Source organism: Cydia fagiglandana, chromosome 2, assembly GCF_963556715.1.
Source record: "Cydia fagiglandana chromosome 2, ilCydFagi1.1, whole genome shotgun sequence".
Classification (NCBI taxonomy): domain Eukaryota; kingdom Metazoa; phylum Arthropoda; class Insecta; order Lepidoptera; family Tortricidae; genus Cydia; species Cydia fagiglandana.
Window position 1 is genome coordinate 4,873,653 of NC_085933.1, and position 18,651 is coordinate 4,892,303.

Here is an 18,651-nt window from a genome sequence, read left to right on the forward strand (position 1 = left end):
TTGATAATTATTAATTAATTTACAATGACATTTATATGTATTATTTTTTGCTATAATAAAGGAGGGTAGATCGACATATCTATAGCAGAATTATTATGTTAAGTAATAAAGTGAACCTGCTAGATATTTTAATGTTCCATGTATCACGGGTGTTACGATGCCAAGATAAGGGTTAAAGCGTATTAAAAATCAAACCAAAAGTTATTATTAAAAGTCACTGAACAAATGTTGGTCAGTATGAGGAGTACAGCCTACAGTTAAATTTTTTGCTCATATTACAGGCCACACCCGGTATTACATAACTATTAACAATGTTGGATTTTTAAAATATTTCACAGAAATAATTCTATTTTATAATTACATACCTATCTGAAAACAAATTACACAGTCTATTGAATTGAATGTTACCTAATAATTAACTTGCTTTGTATCCAATTATGTTATCGAAGAGAAGAATGCCTTACATAACTAAGTCCTTTGTTTATAATACAACAAATTATACAATAACTTGTAAAATAAAATACAGCTTAGATTTTAGTTTCTCCAATTTTGTCTTTCTAAAACCGCTCGTGGCTTTATTCTATGTGAATAGATGTTTTTATACAGGGGGATAAGAAGGAATAGTTACTTAAGTGCACAGACAAAACATCCTCTAGACTGAGCATAGTCGCGCTGCCCCCTCTGCCACGCATACGGTAACTTTACTCCATGTTCGAGTCGAAAGTGTCTTTGTGTGACGTCCGTGTCTTTGAACGGACCAATCACGGCACGGGATTTCGCTCACCTCGTCCCGCGCACCCCCGCATTCTTGGCATCATCGGTTGCATGAAATAATTGCTCTAAACTCGGTCTAGAGGATATCCTAGTCTATGACTTAAGTGTTAGCTGGCTGTACATTACTGTTAAAGATTTGTTCTCTGGTGTTCAATTGTTCATTCCTAATAGGTATGTGAAGATTGTGGAGTAAAATGTATTTTGGAGCTAGTGTTTTTATACAACATTAATTTTCTAATTTGTTACATCTTAATGGCAATGTTAAGTACATATGTATTTTATTATTGTACTTGTTTTCTATTGTTGATAAACGGAGTAATGGGCGGACAGGCGGATGATAAAATGAGATTAATAGGGGTGTTTCGGCCGCGGGACCCAGCCACCTCGGCAATCAAGTAAACACTCCCTTCATCGCCGTGCAAATTGAGGGCCTTTGTTTGTTCGTTACGAATATATTTAACAGTGTAACATTAATATTAATGTTGATTGGGTGATTGATTGATAGAGACGTGAACACACGCACACGGCGTTGATAGAACCCGTTGTAAGCGGGTGTAAAAGACTAAAGATGTAGTGCATAATTATTTTCACGGAAATGCATTTGACTGAAGTAGCATGACAAATACGAACGTTTCCGAAAAAATAACGATGGAAAACAATTATGCACTACATCTGTACCTAATTATTTACTTGTTTATGTATCCTACAACCCGCATATAATCGTACACTAATTTAGCATTTTGACAATAGTACAGAGGTTTTGTTACCGACTGTAACATAATACAAATTTCAAACTCTATTCAAATCCTCGATGCAATCCGTTTTGTGTATCCGTCGAGATTAACACGTGCAAAGTTGGAAATGATGCAGCACAGCGTGGCAAGTGTGCGCATTTGCATGCACGTGCCAGCTCTTCGAGGTTACGTAAACCTTATCTGCCTAATGAACGACTGCGCAGTGGAAACCCATTAGGGCTCCCAAAATTTTTAAGAATGATACCTAGCCTGAGTAAATAAAGCGTTCGTGACAGTCACTAAGGTATGTGGCAGCTTTTTGTTACCAAGTGTGTCCCGTGCGATTTTGGCAGTCTCCGTTTCCTGTTCAACGGCAGGGCGTGGTTTGAACACGAACTGCCATGCAATGTGGCAAGTTTTCGAATTTGCATGCAAGTGCCATCTCCCCGAGGTTACGTAAGTCGCAACCGACTAATGAACTGCGCCGGGCTCAACGGAGGCTTCAATGCAAGATAGCGGGCCGCGTTTCCACCCTCATGAAAATTAATGCAAGAAATGTTCGACAGGAACTTTCAGACATTATAAACTACTCAGATATTAGAACTTATAAAGTTGTTTATTTTTCTAAGTTTCTGTCGGATATGTCTGAAGTTTTCCAGGTGAAACTTTCCAATTACGAAGTTAATGAAAATACATTATCTATTTTAATCGAGCGGACATTTTGTTTCTATACCTGGTGTGGCCTGTAACACGAGCAAATAGTTAAAACATAAATTGTACTCCTCAAACGGTGACACTTTTGTTCAACAACTTTTAAAAATTATGAAGTATTTAGACTCCCTATTTTTCATACAAAATAAATATTATGTTCAATGGACGCCATCGCCACGCCATATTATTGTGATTGACGTTGCTTGTCACGCCTTAAACATAACAAAATTCGCAATAGATTGCGTCTTGGAATAAACTTTAAAGTGTATTAAAAATCAAACCACAAGTTATTTTTAAAAGTCGCTAAACAAATGTTGGTCAGTATGAGGAGTACTGCCTACAGTTAATTTTTTTGCTCATATTACAGGCCACACCCGGTATATCTTCTATCTGTTCAAAATTGTCACACCATTGCTTCAATTAATATTCTTGCAACAATTTAAAACAATTAAAAAATAAGCGTAAAATAAAATAATAAACTAAAACTATGTATACATTAAATTAAAATTAATATTGACTAACCTCGTTACAGGGTTACTTACTCAGACAGAAACATAACGTTACTTGCATTAGTACCTAAGTTACATTTCAAATAATATGTACTAGGAAATTTCAAGAATAATTTTCGGAAAAGAATACTATGGTGAGTTTAAGAACAAGTTTAAACAGCACGGGAAAGTCTCACACGATTATAGGCTTAGAACGCGCAGAATCCATTCTTAAAACAACTTTAAACTGCAGTAAGTATGCCCGTTTATTTAAAGCAGACTTTAGCTGGTTTATCTCAGAAAGTATTTTCAGCTCCACTGCTAGGTACTTATCAACTTAAGCTTGGGTTTAGTGAAGGTACTTTGCAAAAAATAAAAAGATCAACGTTTATGAGAACGATTAAATATTTTTAGAAGTAATTAAATATTTCCACTTTTTTTGAACTGCAAACACCGATACGCCCCACCGATAGGTAAGTACCTAATCAAACACTGTAGCCTACCGATAGTTTGTTCTGGTGGGGCAGAATAGTGGCAATAAGTATGCCAAAATAAAGGAGATAATAACTTAATTAGGTAACTATTTCTAACTTTACTCGTTACAAAAATAGCACTCACTCCGTCGTAACACAGCGCAGTGGCGAGCCTAATTCCTAATTACCCTTCATAATCATTTAAAGGGCGGGCGGCAAGTCGGCAAATGTCCAAAAGGAATTCAGCCAACTGAATTAAGGGTGGAGAATTTGAGTTTCTTCGGGACTTAAATGATTATTTACAGGCGTTACTGTGTTCGGAACTGTTTTTGTAAAACTGGAGAGCGATTGTTATGCTACAATTGTTTTTAAGTAGAGTCGGACCAAGCTATGTAACTCTGCGCGCCATTTGCAATTTGTAGCAATGTCACGATAAATCTCAAGTTTCTATGAAAATATGACTTTTATAAGGACACTCCCTCACTTTGTTCATTTAAGTCTTTGCAAAGTTAGCTTAAACGGATTCAAGCAAATTTCGGAACTAAGCCAAGCTCAGATTCAGAGATGCAAAAATACTTAATAAATGCCATGGTTTAATAAAATATAACATGACGTAAGCAGTAAATAATTAATTAAATTAAATAATAATTTGTTACACTTTTTAAATGATTTTGAGTGATAATAACATCTTATCTTAAAGCCGCGTGATGGTAGTTAAAGGCGCGTTAGGTAATGCTTGAAATCAATCTGAAACACTGTGGGTATGTACTCGCAAAATTCTCGAACAAGTGGCGAGCGACAGATGAGTTTTGAGAGCAATGTAGTCCACTGTACAAAATGGCTTCGCGTAACTGAATTCTGCGATGATATCCGTCAGGCATACACGAAGCGAAATCTAGTCCGGAAATAATCAAACTGTGACTGCAGCAAACACAATCATACCGTTTAGCTTCGGGTGGCTGGGAAAGGGAATTTGGCGGCCATTCGCGTATCGCGTCGCTGTGGTGACCCATATACAGTGGCCTACTCGCCTTTTTATTTTGCTTTTAATTTGGGCGATGCAGCATAATCTACGTTGTGTTACGTAATAGACAAAATACATAACATACAGTCCAAAAATAATAACATACCTCTACAGTATCGAATTCCCACCGTCTAACAACCTGACGTTTGATAAAAAAAAATCATATGTCTTTGCCTACACATTATATGCACGGCGCTTACAGCTCTGTAAGAACATAGTGTATCATACTCGTAAAATGCGCTTAGCGTGTACCGACAGCCAACCGCGCCATTTGGAATTGTCTTCACGGAGCATTCAGAAAGCTGAGGAGTGACACCCGCCTAGCCGTTTTTCCTAACTTTAACTTCTGGTTGTGTCAATTATGTTTTTAGTTAATTAACTATTATATATGGGTACTTAATCAGTTAATAGTACTGGTGAATGATGAAATAAGTAAACACGTGAGACGTAGTGTAAACAAATAATCAACGTGTATAATTGCCTCAGCTCAAAGGTATGAAAGCGAGTGAGCGACGTAGGCAGTCGCACTGAAACGCGAGTTCTGACCCAGTTACAGCCTACCGATATTCGCTGCAGGCCTCTTTGGTACGCTGAACACTCTCAGTTTCGAACTGAAAAGGAAAGCGTTATAATTCAAATTATGCTTAACAGGTGCTTTAATTTTTTTCGGCATTTAAAGCTGGCGATTATTTTTCTGTGCATATTTTTGACCATTTGTCATAGAAAAGGAAACTCTTAATAACTGCAAAATGCAAATCTTCAGAAAATTCACGTTTGTACGGGTCAAATGGTGGACAATTTCATGGAATGCTCAATAATCGATTGTCTTTATCTGTCATTTTGACTTATGTATTCGTAAGAAAGGGATAAAACATAGGTAATTTAACAAAATCAGGCCCGCAAAGTTTTATGAATAAGGGGGTTACTCGGTTGCGTCGTCTATTGAAGCTGCAACCCTATTGATGTTTGTGACCTTTGACTCTCTTCTCTATGGCCCTCATTACTCAAGTAAAGCGTTTAATTGGATTGTGCCGCCACAAAGGCTAGGAACAAGAGATGCACTTGACTAATGTCTATTTCTGACCAAGTTGGATCGCCTGTTGTTTGCGGCGCCAACCTCGCGCAACTTGGGCTTTCAAAGTAAAAGTCTATCCATAGGCGTTTCAAGTTTCGTAATGTTCGATATATAATGGGATGAAATGTCATCATCTTTACGCAATCTGGAAGGAAAAGGATAAATACCTTTAACCCATACAGCGTTAATCACTACATAAAGGCACGCTAGCTTTTTTAAAGCATTTTCGCTAAATACCGAGAAAACTATGTATCGAGCATAGCGCTACGCGCATTGCAATCATAGCGTAGCGTAGCTTAGCGTAGCAGGGAATGAGCGCCTAGCGCAGCACCGGTGTGGACGATCCCTTACCCGCGACAGTCGCGGTGCGGTTGCGAGCTGAAGTGGCCCAGTTGCCCAGTTGCCCTGGCCTACTGACATTTGTGGAGCCTTTGTGGCGGCAACTGCAACACTTTCGCTTTCAACCCGGTGCACCCATTAAGGTTACCTTGAAAATATTACTTGAACTATTATCCGAGCAAATGAAACTGGAGATAAATCTATATATAATGACGTAATCTGAGAATTAAGTCTTTCATGAAATCTTAATAGAAAATAACATTGTCGTTGAGGCAGATTCAAACTTACATTCCGATATCGAAATCATCCATTTAGATCTAACTTTTTCGTACATGTGCCTATCGGTGCGAGCGAGATGCGCAGGCGAAAAATTATATCATTTTGACATCTTAATGTAATAAGGTTCGGATTGGCCTTCTTGTTTCTCGAATTAACCCTATGAAGGGTGAAAAGTATTGAGTCGTACATTTTTCGCCTTAAAATAAGGTAAAGGGATTTGGGGTCAACTTTATCTGTGCTAGCTAATTAGTATCATTAGTACTTACTGAAATGTCTGCGAAAAACGGAGGGAAAACTTGGAACAAGGAAAAAAGAAAACAAAAGTGAGTATATGCTCAATGCTAGAGGGCCGAAAAAATTTGGAACAGATCTCAAAAACACGGTTACGGGCTATGAATCTAATTCAAGGCTCAATTCCATTCAATAAACTCTCATAGTTACTTCGTCCCGACACTGCTATAAAACTCAACCAATTTTTTGAAAACTCAAAACGTCCATTTGGCTGATATCGAAACATAATTAAATAAATATTATATTATTTTTATATTACATTATTTGTGAATTATAAAAATAAGTACATACAGCCAATTTTTTCTCTCTTTTTAAATCACGGCTATGTCAGTGTTACTACTGACAAAGCTGTTAAATATCGGTAAAGCTACCGGTTTCTAAAGTAAACTATCTACTTACTTTTGTTTCTAAGGATGCGAATATGATTGAATCCAAATTACCTAATATCCGATATGAAATCAATTTCAAATATCAATGTCCTATTTTCGTATTAAGAGTAGGCTGTTACGTGTATTACTTATGTAAGTGTTATATCAAAGTAACTGTGAGAGTGGAGTCGAGAGAGTACTCCTGGTTCATGAATAAGATTTCCTTTGACGAGTCTACGCACGCGTCTACAGCTTCAATCTGAGTACTCAAACGAAAATCGGGAAGTAAATGCTTTTTGCTGAATACGAAAATTACGTAGTTTCAATTTATGCATGACTAAAATGAGATGAATTTTATATGCTGTATATTTCCATTTGTTACAAAGAGCAGAACTCCTTCAAATTGTTTTGTAAATCACAATAAGACATCACGTGTTTATCTCCACTGAAAAACTTGTTAAGTTAATGGAGATGGAGACCTCACACGTACCGTTACGTGTTAATATCTCGCGGAGGTATTTAGAGAGACACGTGTTAGTTGTTATGTTAACGTAGCACCTTTCTATCCCGACTTCTCAAGGTTGCACTGAAGTTTGAGCTTTAACTTATAATTGTAACCGGTGGGTCGTGCATTAAATAAATAAAAGAAAACAAATTTGTGCAATTAATGAATAGTTACTTACTTAAGGTAGCTCAATTAGCATGGGGTACTGGGTGTAGTTATTTATTTCTGTTACTCGTTATTTCCTTGATTATTTTCAATTTAGGCCCAGACCTTGTGATTTATTCTGTGGGGAAGTCATTATTGACAACTCATCTGTGCTAAAATCAAAACCGTAAAAACAAGTAACTTTAGTCCACAACTTAAAACTCAAGTTCAAGTGCCAGTTAAATATATATAGGTATTTTTCAGATTATGTTGAGTATATGGTATAGAAAGAGCATTAGTGTATTTAGCTTCAAAATAAATGTATCAACCTTTAAAAACTGGACCATAATTGTACTTAAGGACTAAAGTTACCTGATTTTACGGTATTGAAGATTTCGTTCTACGAGTATGAGGTGTAAAAAATAATGTTTTTATATTATTTTCTGGTAACCATATGAAAAAGGGCTAATCGGGTAAGGCGATTATGCCAGCGGAAGCGCTGGTGGCCTAGCGGTAAGAGCGTGCGACTTTCAATCCGGAGGTCGCGGGTTCAAACCCCGGCTCGTACCAATGTACGAAATATCACTTGATATTTGCCAGTCGCTTTTCGGTGAAGGAAAACATCGTGAGGAAACTGGACTAATCCCAATAAGACCTAGTTTCCCCTCTGGGTTGGAAGGTCAGATGGCAGTCGCTTTCGTAAAAACTAGTGCCTACGTCAAATCATGGGATTAGTTGTCAACTGGACCCCAGGCTCCCATAAACCGTGTCAAAATGCTGGGATAACGCCAGGAAGAAGAAGGCTAAGGCAATTATTTCTAAAAACGCCGCCCGCGTCTAACTTTGTACATTTAATAAATCTTGAAGGAGATGAGAAAAATATAATAAAAGACTGCTCGGAAACATGTCAGCGACAATGGACGGGGAATTCTCGTGTTACTAAAAGGAGTATAATGTTACGTGTCGTAACATCTCACGCTGGCCTAAGTGGATGACATTAGAGTACATTCTGCGCAGGATAATCATGTCGATACTTAAGATTGTGCTATTGTTTCAATTTATTAATTTAATCGTTATTACGCATAAGAAAATCTTAGTTTTTTCGCTTTAAAGTTTAATCGAAAAAAGAATATGGGTTTCCAACAAACATTTTTTGACAAAGTGAAGACTTGCACTTGGCCATTTTTCGAATCCTACTACTACTAACCTATTTATATTTTGACAAATCGAAAATGCAATTTATCTTGGCAAGTTTTCTCGTGTAAGCGGCCAGAGGGTATGTTAGTGCTCCTAAACAAATTATTTTATCATTTTTTGACTGAAGCAAAGTAGAGCGGCGGGAATAGGGTGCTACGTGCTACGGCGGCGTAGCACGCATATTAAAAGTGTTGGTTGAAAATGAACGCGAGGCGTATTCTGACTGTAATAACAAGTTATGAATGTGATCTGGATCATCATAGAAAATCCAGATTAAATCCATAACCAGTTACTACAATCAGAATATACTTGCCGCTAAGACGCACGTGAATATACTTGCCGCTAAGACGCACGTGACCCGAAAGTGTTTTATAATTCAATCTCACAAAGGCGATTGTTTACCGAAGTTAGACTTTAATAACATAATATTAAGGTTCATATCAGCACTTAGTAACTATAATTAAGTGCGCACCTTAGACGTCTCGCACTAAGTTTTATTAATCTAGTGATTAATCATGCAGGGCGAGGGCTTGCTGTATACTGGCCCGGCGAGGGACTGCGCTGCGTCTAATGGCTCCTCTACACGATGGGCCAGCGCCGGCCACTCCAAGGGACGCAGCCATGCGGTAGAGGGAGCAAGTGATATTGCTATCTCATTCTACCGCATGGCTGCGTCCCTTGGAGTGGCCGGCGTTGGATCATCGTGTAGAGGAGCCATAATGATGCTCATCGGGCATGCTTAACTTTACCCTAGCGTCATATTCACTTGGATATTTAGCATCGACTCCGCTACAGAGGTAAACATAATGTACGCTATGCATAATAAATTTGCGTAAAGTAGCAAGAAATATTACCTAACTGATAATCTACTATCAAAGTTCCTAATATTCTTTGTGGAACTACCATCTACAAGAATATTCGAATAAATAGAATAATCCTATTTTTATATATATATTGCTCATGACTCTGTATTGAAACTGTTTTAACATAATAATGAATAATATCTGTTTCAAATTACGAGTAGGTATACCTAAAACAGCGGCTTCATCCGTCCTGGTTATTAAGGAAATTAGTTTATTCGGAAATCGTTTGATATGAATTACGTACAATTAATGAACCTCAAAGATCTCGTTGATTAAGTGAGATGGACGTTTGATGTCAGAGTTTGATGGCAGTCGAAATGTTGATAATTACATTCGGAATAATTTATCGCAGAGATAGGTAAAGGTGAAGGGCACAGAGGGACCCGATTCGAAGATCCAATCCAAATATAGAACGTGTGATCCTTTGAAAGCTAAGGCGATAACAATTTTAGGTACCCAATTAGTGCCTAGCTGTCAATGGCAGGGACATCCGATCTATCCTCCCCGTATTAGCCTGCAGGGACATATGCTAATACATACCTATCTACAGTTAGGTTTGTGTACAGTCAGCTGCAGACATACCTATCATCTTACACACAAGGAGAGGAAGAACCTATCACTCCTTGTAACCACAAACGCCTTTTAAATAAGGATGTAATGATTTAGAGATTCACTAGATATGAAATAGTAAAGATATGTGACGTTCCTCGGCAAAAGGTACATTATGGCGCGGCTGGCGCTTACGCTATTATTAACGCCGCTCCAATATTCAGCCGGGACAATGGTACCTTTTGTCGTGGAACGTCACATATCTTTACTATTTCATATCTAGTGAATCTCTAATTCATTTCCCGAATCGCGCCGATAGTTGTTATTGGATCATCAACTGATTTTTATAATTTTCCATGTAATTATTTCTTCCATATGGTGATTAAAGTATAGACAATAAAAGTCATGCAGTATTTTGTGTTGTTCTATTTCGTAACTCAAAACTGGGCCATTGCACTATACTATACCTAAAGTCTAAGACATACTATTCCCTGAACAAAACACCGCAAACAAGTCTCGCGTCGCTTCAGAACATCGTGCGAGGAACTAGGACGTCGAACAATAAAGCGAAGGAAATATAACAGTCGTGTATTCTCTAAGGAACTTTAACGAAAAGATAACACAAGTGTTTACCTCTACAACCGAACCCCCAAGAGAGAACCTAATTCCTAATTAATTAAGTAAGCGTATGTGTACCTATTGCCCACGCGAATGTAGGAATGTTCAAAATTATAGAGTCAGTTCGGAAAGAGAAGGGTCGTGGTATGTATTGGGCCCCATACATTCCACGACTCTTCTATTTCCACACAGACTCTATCCTTAGGTAAAAATGTACAGTTTTCTCGATCCCAAAGATCCTTATCCTGAAGATGTTATATGGATTCTGTTAAGCAATAGTATAACAAGTAAGTAGGTACATAGAATTATCATAGCACGCACAAATTGGGTATTCGTAATAACACGATCAATTTACCTATACTCGTATTGCTTACTTATGCGTGCTTAAAATTTTATCAAGCAAGTCTAATACGTATCTTCTTGTTATCCAAGACATGAAATGAAACGAATATTTAAATAACATGTTATTCACTTTATTTGGAGATGATACTGGTACATATACCAAGTCAAGGCAGCCCTTAATCTTGTTAGTCAAGCCACTCTGTCCCGTAGGTAACTCGAGTGTGGCACAAACTAAGTTATTCAAGCTATATCGGGTGGAACAGAACGGAGGACTTTTACGCAAACTGGGAATGGTTCAGGCTACGTTCTTTGTTTGTCACTTACTCGTATCAATCACGTTCATATTCATAACCGTTTTTGAGATACAATTTGTTAACATTAGTGCGAAAATCTCAGTATGTTTCAACCCCAGCAAGTACATCCTATTGAATGACATGACATGTGTCAATTTAAAATGTAAGTAGATATTTTGGTAGGTTTGTCACTGATGTTGATTAAATTAATTTTAATGATTTTGTTTTACTTCGATCTACAATCAAGTTATTATAATCGTAAAATTCGTAAAGCTAGATTTAAAGCTTTACGGTTATAATAACTGGATTGTATATCACTTAGATAACACTATCCTTTCAGCTCAGTCTCTAGAAATGTTCCACTCCGTATGTAGCAATTAGCGTACAATATAGACAATATAGACGTCGCCTGCGAGTGCTTCAGTGCACACGGTGACCAGGAACCAAATCAGGCGTGAAATCGAGTCAGCGCCAAGTTGTTTCAAATTCTGCCAAGTATTGATTCAAACACAGTTGGGATAGCAGTCAGTACAAAGTGATTTTCGAAGCCTATCAGAGTGCTTCTTTCATATTCGAGCGATAGAGAGACAGATATCGAAATTTCAATTTTAGATCTTCACGGTAGAATCGGTAGATCCTCTAATAATTATCTCATACACGGAAAAATGCCGTTCAATTGTATTCTTCTCGAAGTAGGACTATTTACGAATGATAAAAATAATACAACTCGTTATATTTTATGGTATTTCTGCGATAGCATAAACGTGTGTTTTACAACTTGAGCAGTGTACCCGTTTGTATCGCAAAAAGAGACATAATGGTTGGTTAGTGTTTACAATGGGCTAGATAGTATGTAGGAGATTAGCTTTTTTGCACTGATATAACAGTGGCGGTGATTTCATAATTCAGAAAATTATCAATCATAGTGGAAACTCGAATCTCACCTTCTTATGAATTTTGGAGACAATTGAGGGCCCACTTTTAGATACCCAAGACCACCTTTAGAGTCTAATACTCTAATAATGTAATTATATCCTGCGATCTGGTCATAAGTTTGCCGCCCCACAACTGCATATTTTTTTATTAATTAACAGCACGATACTGAATACGAAGTGACGATACTGGTTACACTTTAATTTAGTATACTGTGCTGTACCCAAGGGTTGAAAATAAAGCGGACCCATGACTTCAACAATTAGATTGCAAAGTTACGACTGTTTTCGGTACGTACGCTTTTCATTTTGTAAGGTAGAAAATTTACGTTGTATTAAATAGTTCGGTAATTCAATAAGTTGCTAGGTTAATTTGTCTTGTTTGTTGGAGTTTTACAAAATACGACAAGATTTATTAAACTCATATTATGTACAGGGGGCCGATTTTAGAATTTCGAGCGTTCGATTTCGTCACTCGAAAATCGGTGGAAAACAGCGAAATGCTAATTTTTGAAATACGAGCGACAGAAATTTAGAATCTACTGGTGTCGACCACTCGTTTTCAATTCTATAAGTAGAATTTAAATTCCGGGTACTGGAGATATTATTGAACGAAATACACGAAATTCAAAAATCGGCCCCCAGATTATACTCAAAAACTTTTCAAAATTGTTAAAAAAATTGTATCATGTTCCATACAATATTTATTTTTGTGATAAATTGTCCGAACTCTGCTTATTATTGAGAAGCGCCAGATTAAGGCTCTGTCTTGACGCAGGTACCTAAATAAAAAACATAGTTCTAAAATCAACAATGGTATTTGACATTTCAGGCGTTAATTTGGTACGAATATAAATTCCAAGAAAATTTACAGCAGAAATTAAGATCGAGTTCTTGATTATCCGGACAAACGGTTCCTTTCTTTATACGACCTGTTTAATTAATAAAGAATTACATTTAAACTTCAAATTGTTTTTTTAGCAAAGCTTATGTTTCACTTATTCTAAAGACGTAGGTAAAACTGTTATCCTATGGTATTTTGGCATCACCACGACGACGATCCTGGCAACATTGAACGGGACAGCGAGCTGCATAATTATTTATTTATAATTAGTTGTATACGCTGACCTATCCCGGCAACCTTCAAATCAAGAGTGAACAGGCACCTTCTGGGCGAGCTCGCTCCATCGTAGGCCACGTCTACGTCTCGGCTAGTCTGTGGCCATGAGTAAGCCCATTCATTATAAAAAAAAAACACTGACCTATGCTCTGACTGACCCAGATGCCGAGCATGTCGAGCTGCAGCAGGCGGTGGTAGAGCTGCTCGCCGCGCGCGTGGTTCATGAAGAGGTGGTAGAGGAAGGAGCCGCACCATGGCGCCAGCGCGCCCAGCAGGTGGCACAGCGACAGGAACCAGGCGCCGCCGCCGCCGCCCCACGGCAGCAGCCCCGGCAGCACCGCCAGGATGTATACCAGGGATACGCCTGGCACAAAGGAAAATTACATTTAATTAAAGCGGGGCAGGCAGGCAAGATATTATTTAAACTTAGAGAACTTCTATTGTGAGTTTGACTGATGTGCCTTTACTAGATTACATAAACTACCATGGGAAGCATTGATCTCTTTAAAGGATCCTCGGCTCAACAGCCGTACATGGGTTATTACATCCTTTAAGAAGGATATAAAGGTACATGCCATAGCAATAAGAATGTTTAGGTATTTAAAAATAATTAAATTATACCCCAGTAAAGACCCGTCCATATCATTAAATAAGAATTTTTACGGTCCTACCATCCTAGTTAGAATTCTTTTAACATTCTTTTCGATGATGCCTATTTTTTGTATAATATTTTACCATATAATATTTACCATTACCGGAGATGGGACTATTTTCCAACGAGTTGGTATATATGACTTCAGGGTCCTTTGAACGATTACTTGAATCCAAAAAAAAACAAGTAACGTATTTTGAAAACATAACCAGGATTTAAATATTTCTAAAACATGATACCTATTGAACTTTTGTCGGACGTTTAACATCGGACGATTGTCTTAAATATTCTGTACACATTAATTTTACCGGTAAGGTTTGACAAGGATGAAATACCAGCGGTTAAAAACCTTGCGAGTAGTACTTATGTCAGAACCATAAAGTTCCTAAAACAAAGGAAGGCCCTTGTCATTCGAAAAGCCTAAAATATTACTGACCCTTAAACCACAGAACAGACCTAAACCTACATTTTAACAGGCATTTGAAATCTCGTAGTAGGATTGTGCTAGCAAGGACTAAAATGGATATATAAAGGTATAAAAGTCACATAGTATTTAGGTCACTGTTGCTAAAATAATTCATAAATATATTTTTATGTTAAACTATAAATATCGTAATCTTATTAATGATCCTAAATGCGCTCGCCTCAAACGCAGTCCATTGACCCCGCGAGGGGTGCGATTCCAGTCGGTCACGCAATACGTTCATGTGCGCCAAATAAAAGCGAAATCCCTCCGACACCCAAACAGTTCAAGGTGATGTATTTATAATTCACTTTTCGCGCTCTTCTGTAATCTATATCAACAGTTTCTGACGAGTTTTCCCCGTACCCTTGTCAAGTCTCCCACATTGTCGGGGCAACGAAGGCGGATAAGTGCCGGTCGCGGATTGAGGTTAAGGGTTCATTCATACCTATATATGCATCCGGGCAAATTTAAAAAGTTGGTTTCCTTGTTATCTATTATAAAAAATGTTTCAATTAAGTGAGCTCTTTTCTGGTATAACTTGATCTTGAGAGCCGTAAGAACCATACATAATACGAGGTCACAGCAATACTGGATACTCTGGATAGCCTGTGGTGAAGTGGTTGCTAAGCATGGCGAGTGCCTTGGGCCTCGAAGCTGGGGTGCGTGAGGCCATTGCCGCCTTCGCTGCGAGCCCCTTCCCGCGGACATGCCTGCTTTTTAAATACAAAAACCCTTTGCAAATAGGGAAATGAATAGGATCGGTAATTTCGTCCTGCTATCATTAATTTAGTTGAACATGAACTTTACGAATTATTTGAAGTCGAACAGTCATAAGTCATAACAGTTGCTCCTTATTAAATTTAAAACAAAAATTAATCACCAATGACTACTTATTCCTGTATATTTTGTATCTTTTTATTTTAAAGAGGTTTAAATACGTAACTAAGTGCTTAGATTTTAAAGTAAAGTGCTCTTTCTCAAGAAAATCCTTCGGTATTGCGTATTACAGTAGGTAACAAAGAACTATGTCAACAAGGTAAAATTCTAATTTTCCCGAAAATAATTGAAAGAAGCTGGTCCTTCGGCCTGAAATTTACTAGTTACCTACTTAATTAAAACGTTTCTTATTTAAGTTCTTGTAGGAAAAATACTGTCTAAACTTTGCTTCTAACCCCGCAAAAAATAAAACGATACCTAAATATTTAAGTTTGCATTGATCGTTTTGTTTGTCTTGAAAATTTTACCTATGAAGTAACTAACTTGCGCATTATGTACTAAATTATTTACGAAATTATCCTGCTTATTGCTAAAAGTTTATACGCTAAAATTGCATAAACGTTGACGTCATTTATGTCACTCAAGCTTTCAGATACGCACTGAGTTTTAATAGCGAATGTTCGCTTTCCTTGGTAATGACTACACTAGAAAACACCTGCGTAAAGCACTGGCCAATGCAAATGCAACTGTAACGACGAAAACACAATACACAAAATAAATATCACCTGCATCCGGCCAATATTATTGAGGGGAAGAGTTGACACGGAGCAGGGAAACTTTATTTACGTGAACCGTAATTTGAAGTTGACTCACAGGAAGCGATTAAGTGCTTGGCGACACGAGCGGAGTAAGGGTCTAGGTAAGGAATTTGAAATTCCAATTAATAAGATAAAACAAACAGTGACAGAAATAATAAATATTCTCAGTTTTTGTTAAAATGTTTGTCACATTAGGTAGCTGTTTAGGTTTTTTCCTCACTTTTGCGTCAAAATTTGGTGTAGAGTATACGGCAGTTATTTTTTATGTACATTAAGCAAGCAAGCACAACTTGTCACTTACGGGATTCGTTCCTCCATTTATAAAATCTAGGTATGGCAGATCGCACGGTACGGTACGGAAACAAAGTTTGGGGAACAGACAAATATCACATTCACTGCCAGCGACCCGCTAGGCGGGTTCTCAATTCGTAGGCGCCTTTTATTCTAAATTGTAAAACATATGTTGTCGGCTAACGCTCGTACTCGTAGTACGTAGATCGTGCTGCCAGTAAATGTGTTAATTTGGAAATGATCGAGTTTGGAGGTTTTTTTTTGTAAATTAAATTAAAGCTAAATACAGTTTAAATATCTCAAATCCCACCGCTTTAAAAACAACGTGGACTCCCATCAATAACGTTCAGTTTTTATTTGTAGAAATGTGTATACCTACCTTATGTGAGATATTAACGTCCATATTTACTATAGTATTTACTTTGACTAAAAGAGAATAGGGATAAACTAGTACATAAATAGTAGGTACATATACCAACTACTTGCCGCAAAGTAAATATTGAAATATCTGTTACATACTTACGAATTCAGTCAAACAACAAACTAAATTATAGCATGTTCGACTAATGTGCTTGATTATCGCCACGAAATAGGACGACCAAATAGCGGGTAATAAATACAACTGTGGATTGTACCCAGGAATATTCCCGACATAAACGTATATTAGGAAGATTCGATTATCCTAAGGGTTTCCTAATAAAACAAAATAAAATCTGAGTTACTATTTATTGTAGGCCAACTCCAATTAATTCTGAAATACTTCTGGAAAATCTCAAGAACATTGATTAAAAATTAATTTAGTGTTCAAAATTCCCATGAGTAAGTCGAAACTCCCGCGGCATGTATCTCACGTCACGAAATGTGGTAGGTAGGTTGGTAGTAGTAACTCTACCTGTTGTACGATGCTAGCGTCAAACACGACACGAACTTTAGTGTCATACCTGTTGTTCCACGTAGGTAATGATGCGAGATATTTCACCCACGGGACTGCAATAATAATTCCATTACGGTTAACGTGAAGTCATCGCAAAAACTGGGTTAATCTGCTTCATACGTAGGTAGCTAGTATGAACAAACAGTAAAGTTTTGTGCGAAATATTGATGTCATTGTTGGGTTGGTTTAATAAATCTAAAAATGTTACTTGTATTTTAAGTAAGAAATTTCAACGCCTACGACCTACGTAACACTTGGACTTATAATTTGGCATTATTATTCTAATAAATACAGGGTGATTCATGAGACATGAGCAGGACTAATCCTGCACACTCAGTAACTGATCATTGATCGATCACCGTCGTATTTAGGTGAAACAAGCACAATTTTTCTTATTTTTATTTTTTTGGCGAGGGCAAATTTAATTCTCTGCAATCATGGCCACCCTACAAGATCTAATTAATAAACATAAAACCTCTTTAACCGCAATAACAGCATATTGATTACGAAGAAAATAAACTGTTAAACTTGAGTGACATACGAGTTTTCAAAAGTAACCAGACCGTGATGACATTCAATTTGTCACTGAATATCGGTAGTTTAGTATTCTAACTGTAGGGTGACCATGCATGTCGTAAATAAATTAATAACTTTTTTTTTCAACACGACTAGAAAATTAACGTTAACCGCACTACTTAATGCTGATACGAAACAGTTGCTTATAATTTACGAAATGCGCAGTGTTAGTCCTGCTCACGTCTCCTGAATCACCCTGTATAGACATAAATGTTTACTCCGTGGAACATCATGAGCTATCGTACATTCAATGCCATGGTGAATTAATTGCAGTATAATACACACGTGAAATAACAAAGTTTATTTCCGTTATATTAAATTAGAATATATTAACAAAGATTTTGAAGTTTTAACTATGTGTGTATGAGTGATGACAGGCCATTAGGCGGCTCGATCGAACCACGTCCGTGTGCGGATTTATTTTATTCCGGGGACGTTCGTGCGCGTGGTAATTAGCCGCAGATACATTTTTCATGGCTGAGGCTTTCAATTATTCAGCCAACGAGCTGCGCCCGCATTTAGCCGCGGAACGGGACTCACCGACCGAGCATGTCGTGTGAAAGTGTGATGTGTGAAAGGGTTAATTTTATTGCTATTTCAACAGATACCTGAAGACTAATATTTGTTTCATCTTATTGAACCTATCCACACCCATCTGTGTTGAACTATCGTAGGCACTGTATTCTAAATCCTCTGGTGATAGAGGACATGTGCACCATAGAGGCGCGTTAATTGATGAAGACATGTTTACCTACAATTTTGATCAGCAGATATACCTTTACATATGTATTTTAAAACCGGTCACTCGCGTTTTATATATACCTAGAAATATGTCCGTGTCTCACGGAAGTTTTGTTATTTAAATCGGCAGATATTCGTGCTTGTGCTCAGCAGTGAGAAGCTTGTTGCTTTCTCATGCAGCCATGAAAGAAAGACCGAAAAGGCTCAGGCTATATTTTCAATGCTGATCTATAGCGGAATGAGAATCTTTATTATTGGTTCCTTTCCTTGTGATATTTTATGATAATAATTCATAATAAGTCGTAGGTACTTATAGAATCTGTGTGGAAAGAGAAGA

General features: G+C 37.4%; 1 protein-coding gene across 1 annotated transcript in view; it reads right to left on the reverse strand.

Moving 5' to 3' along the window:
- Window positions 1-18,651, reverse strand: part of LOC134674519 (progestin and adipoQ receptor family member 4) — a 68,841-nt gene that overhangs the window by 35,882 nt on the left and 14,308 nt on the right. The window contains exon 2 of the mRNA XM_063532619.1: window positions 13,262-13,483. Within this exon, the coding sequence (XP_063388689.1) occupies window positions 13,262-13,483 (222 nt within the window). The remainder of the gene's footprint in view (window positions 1-13,261; window positions 13,484-18,651) is intronic.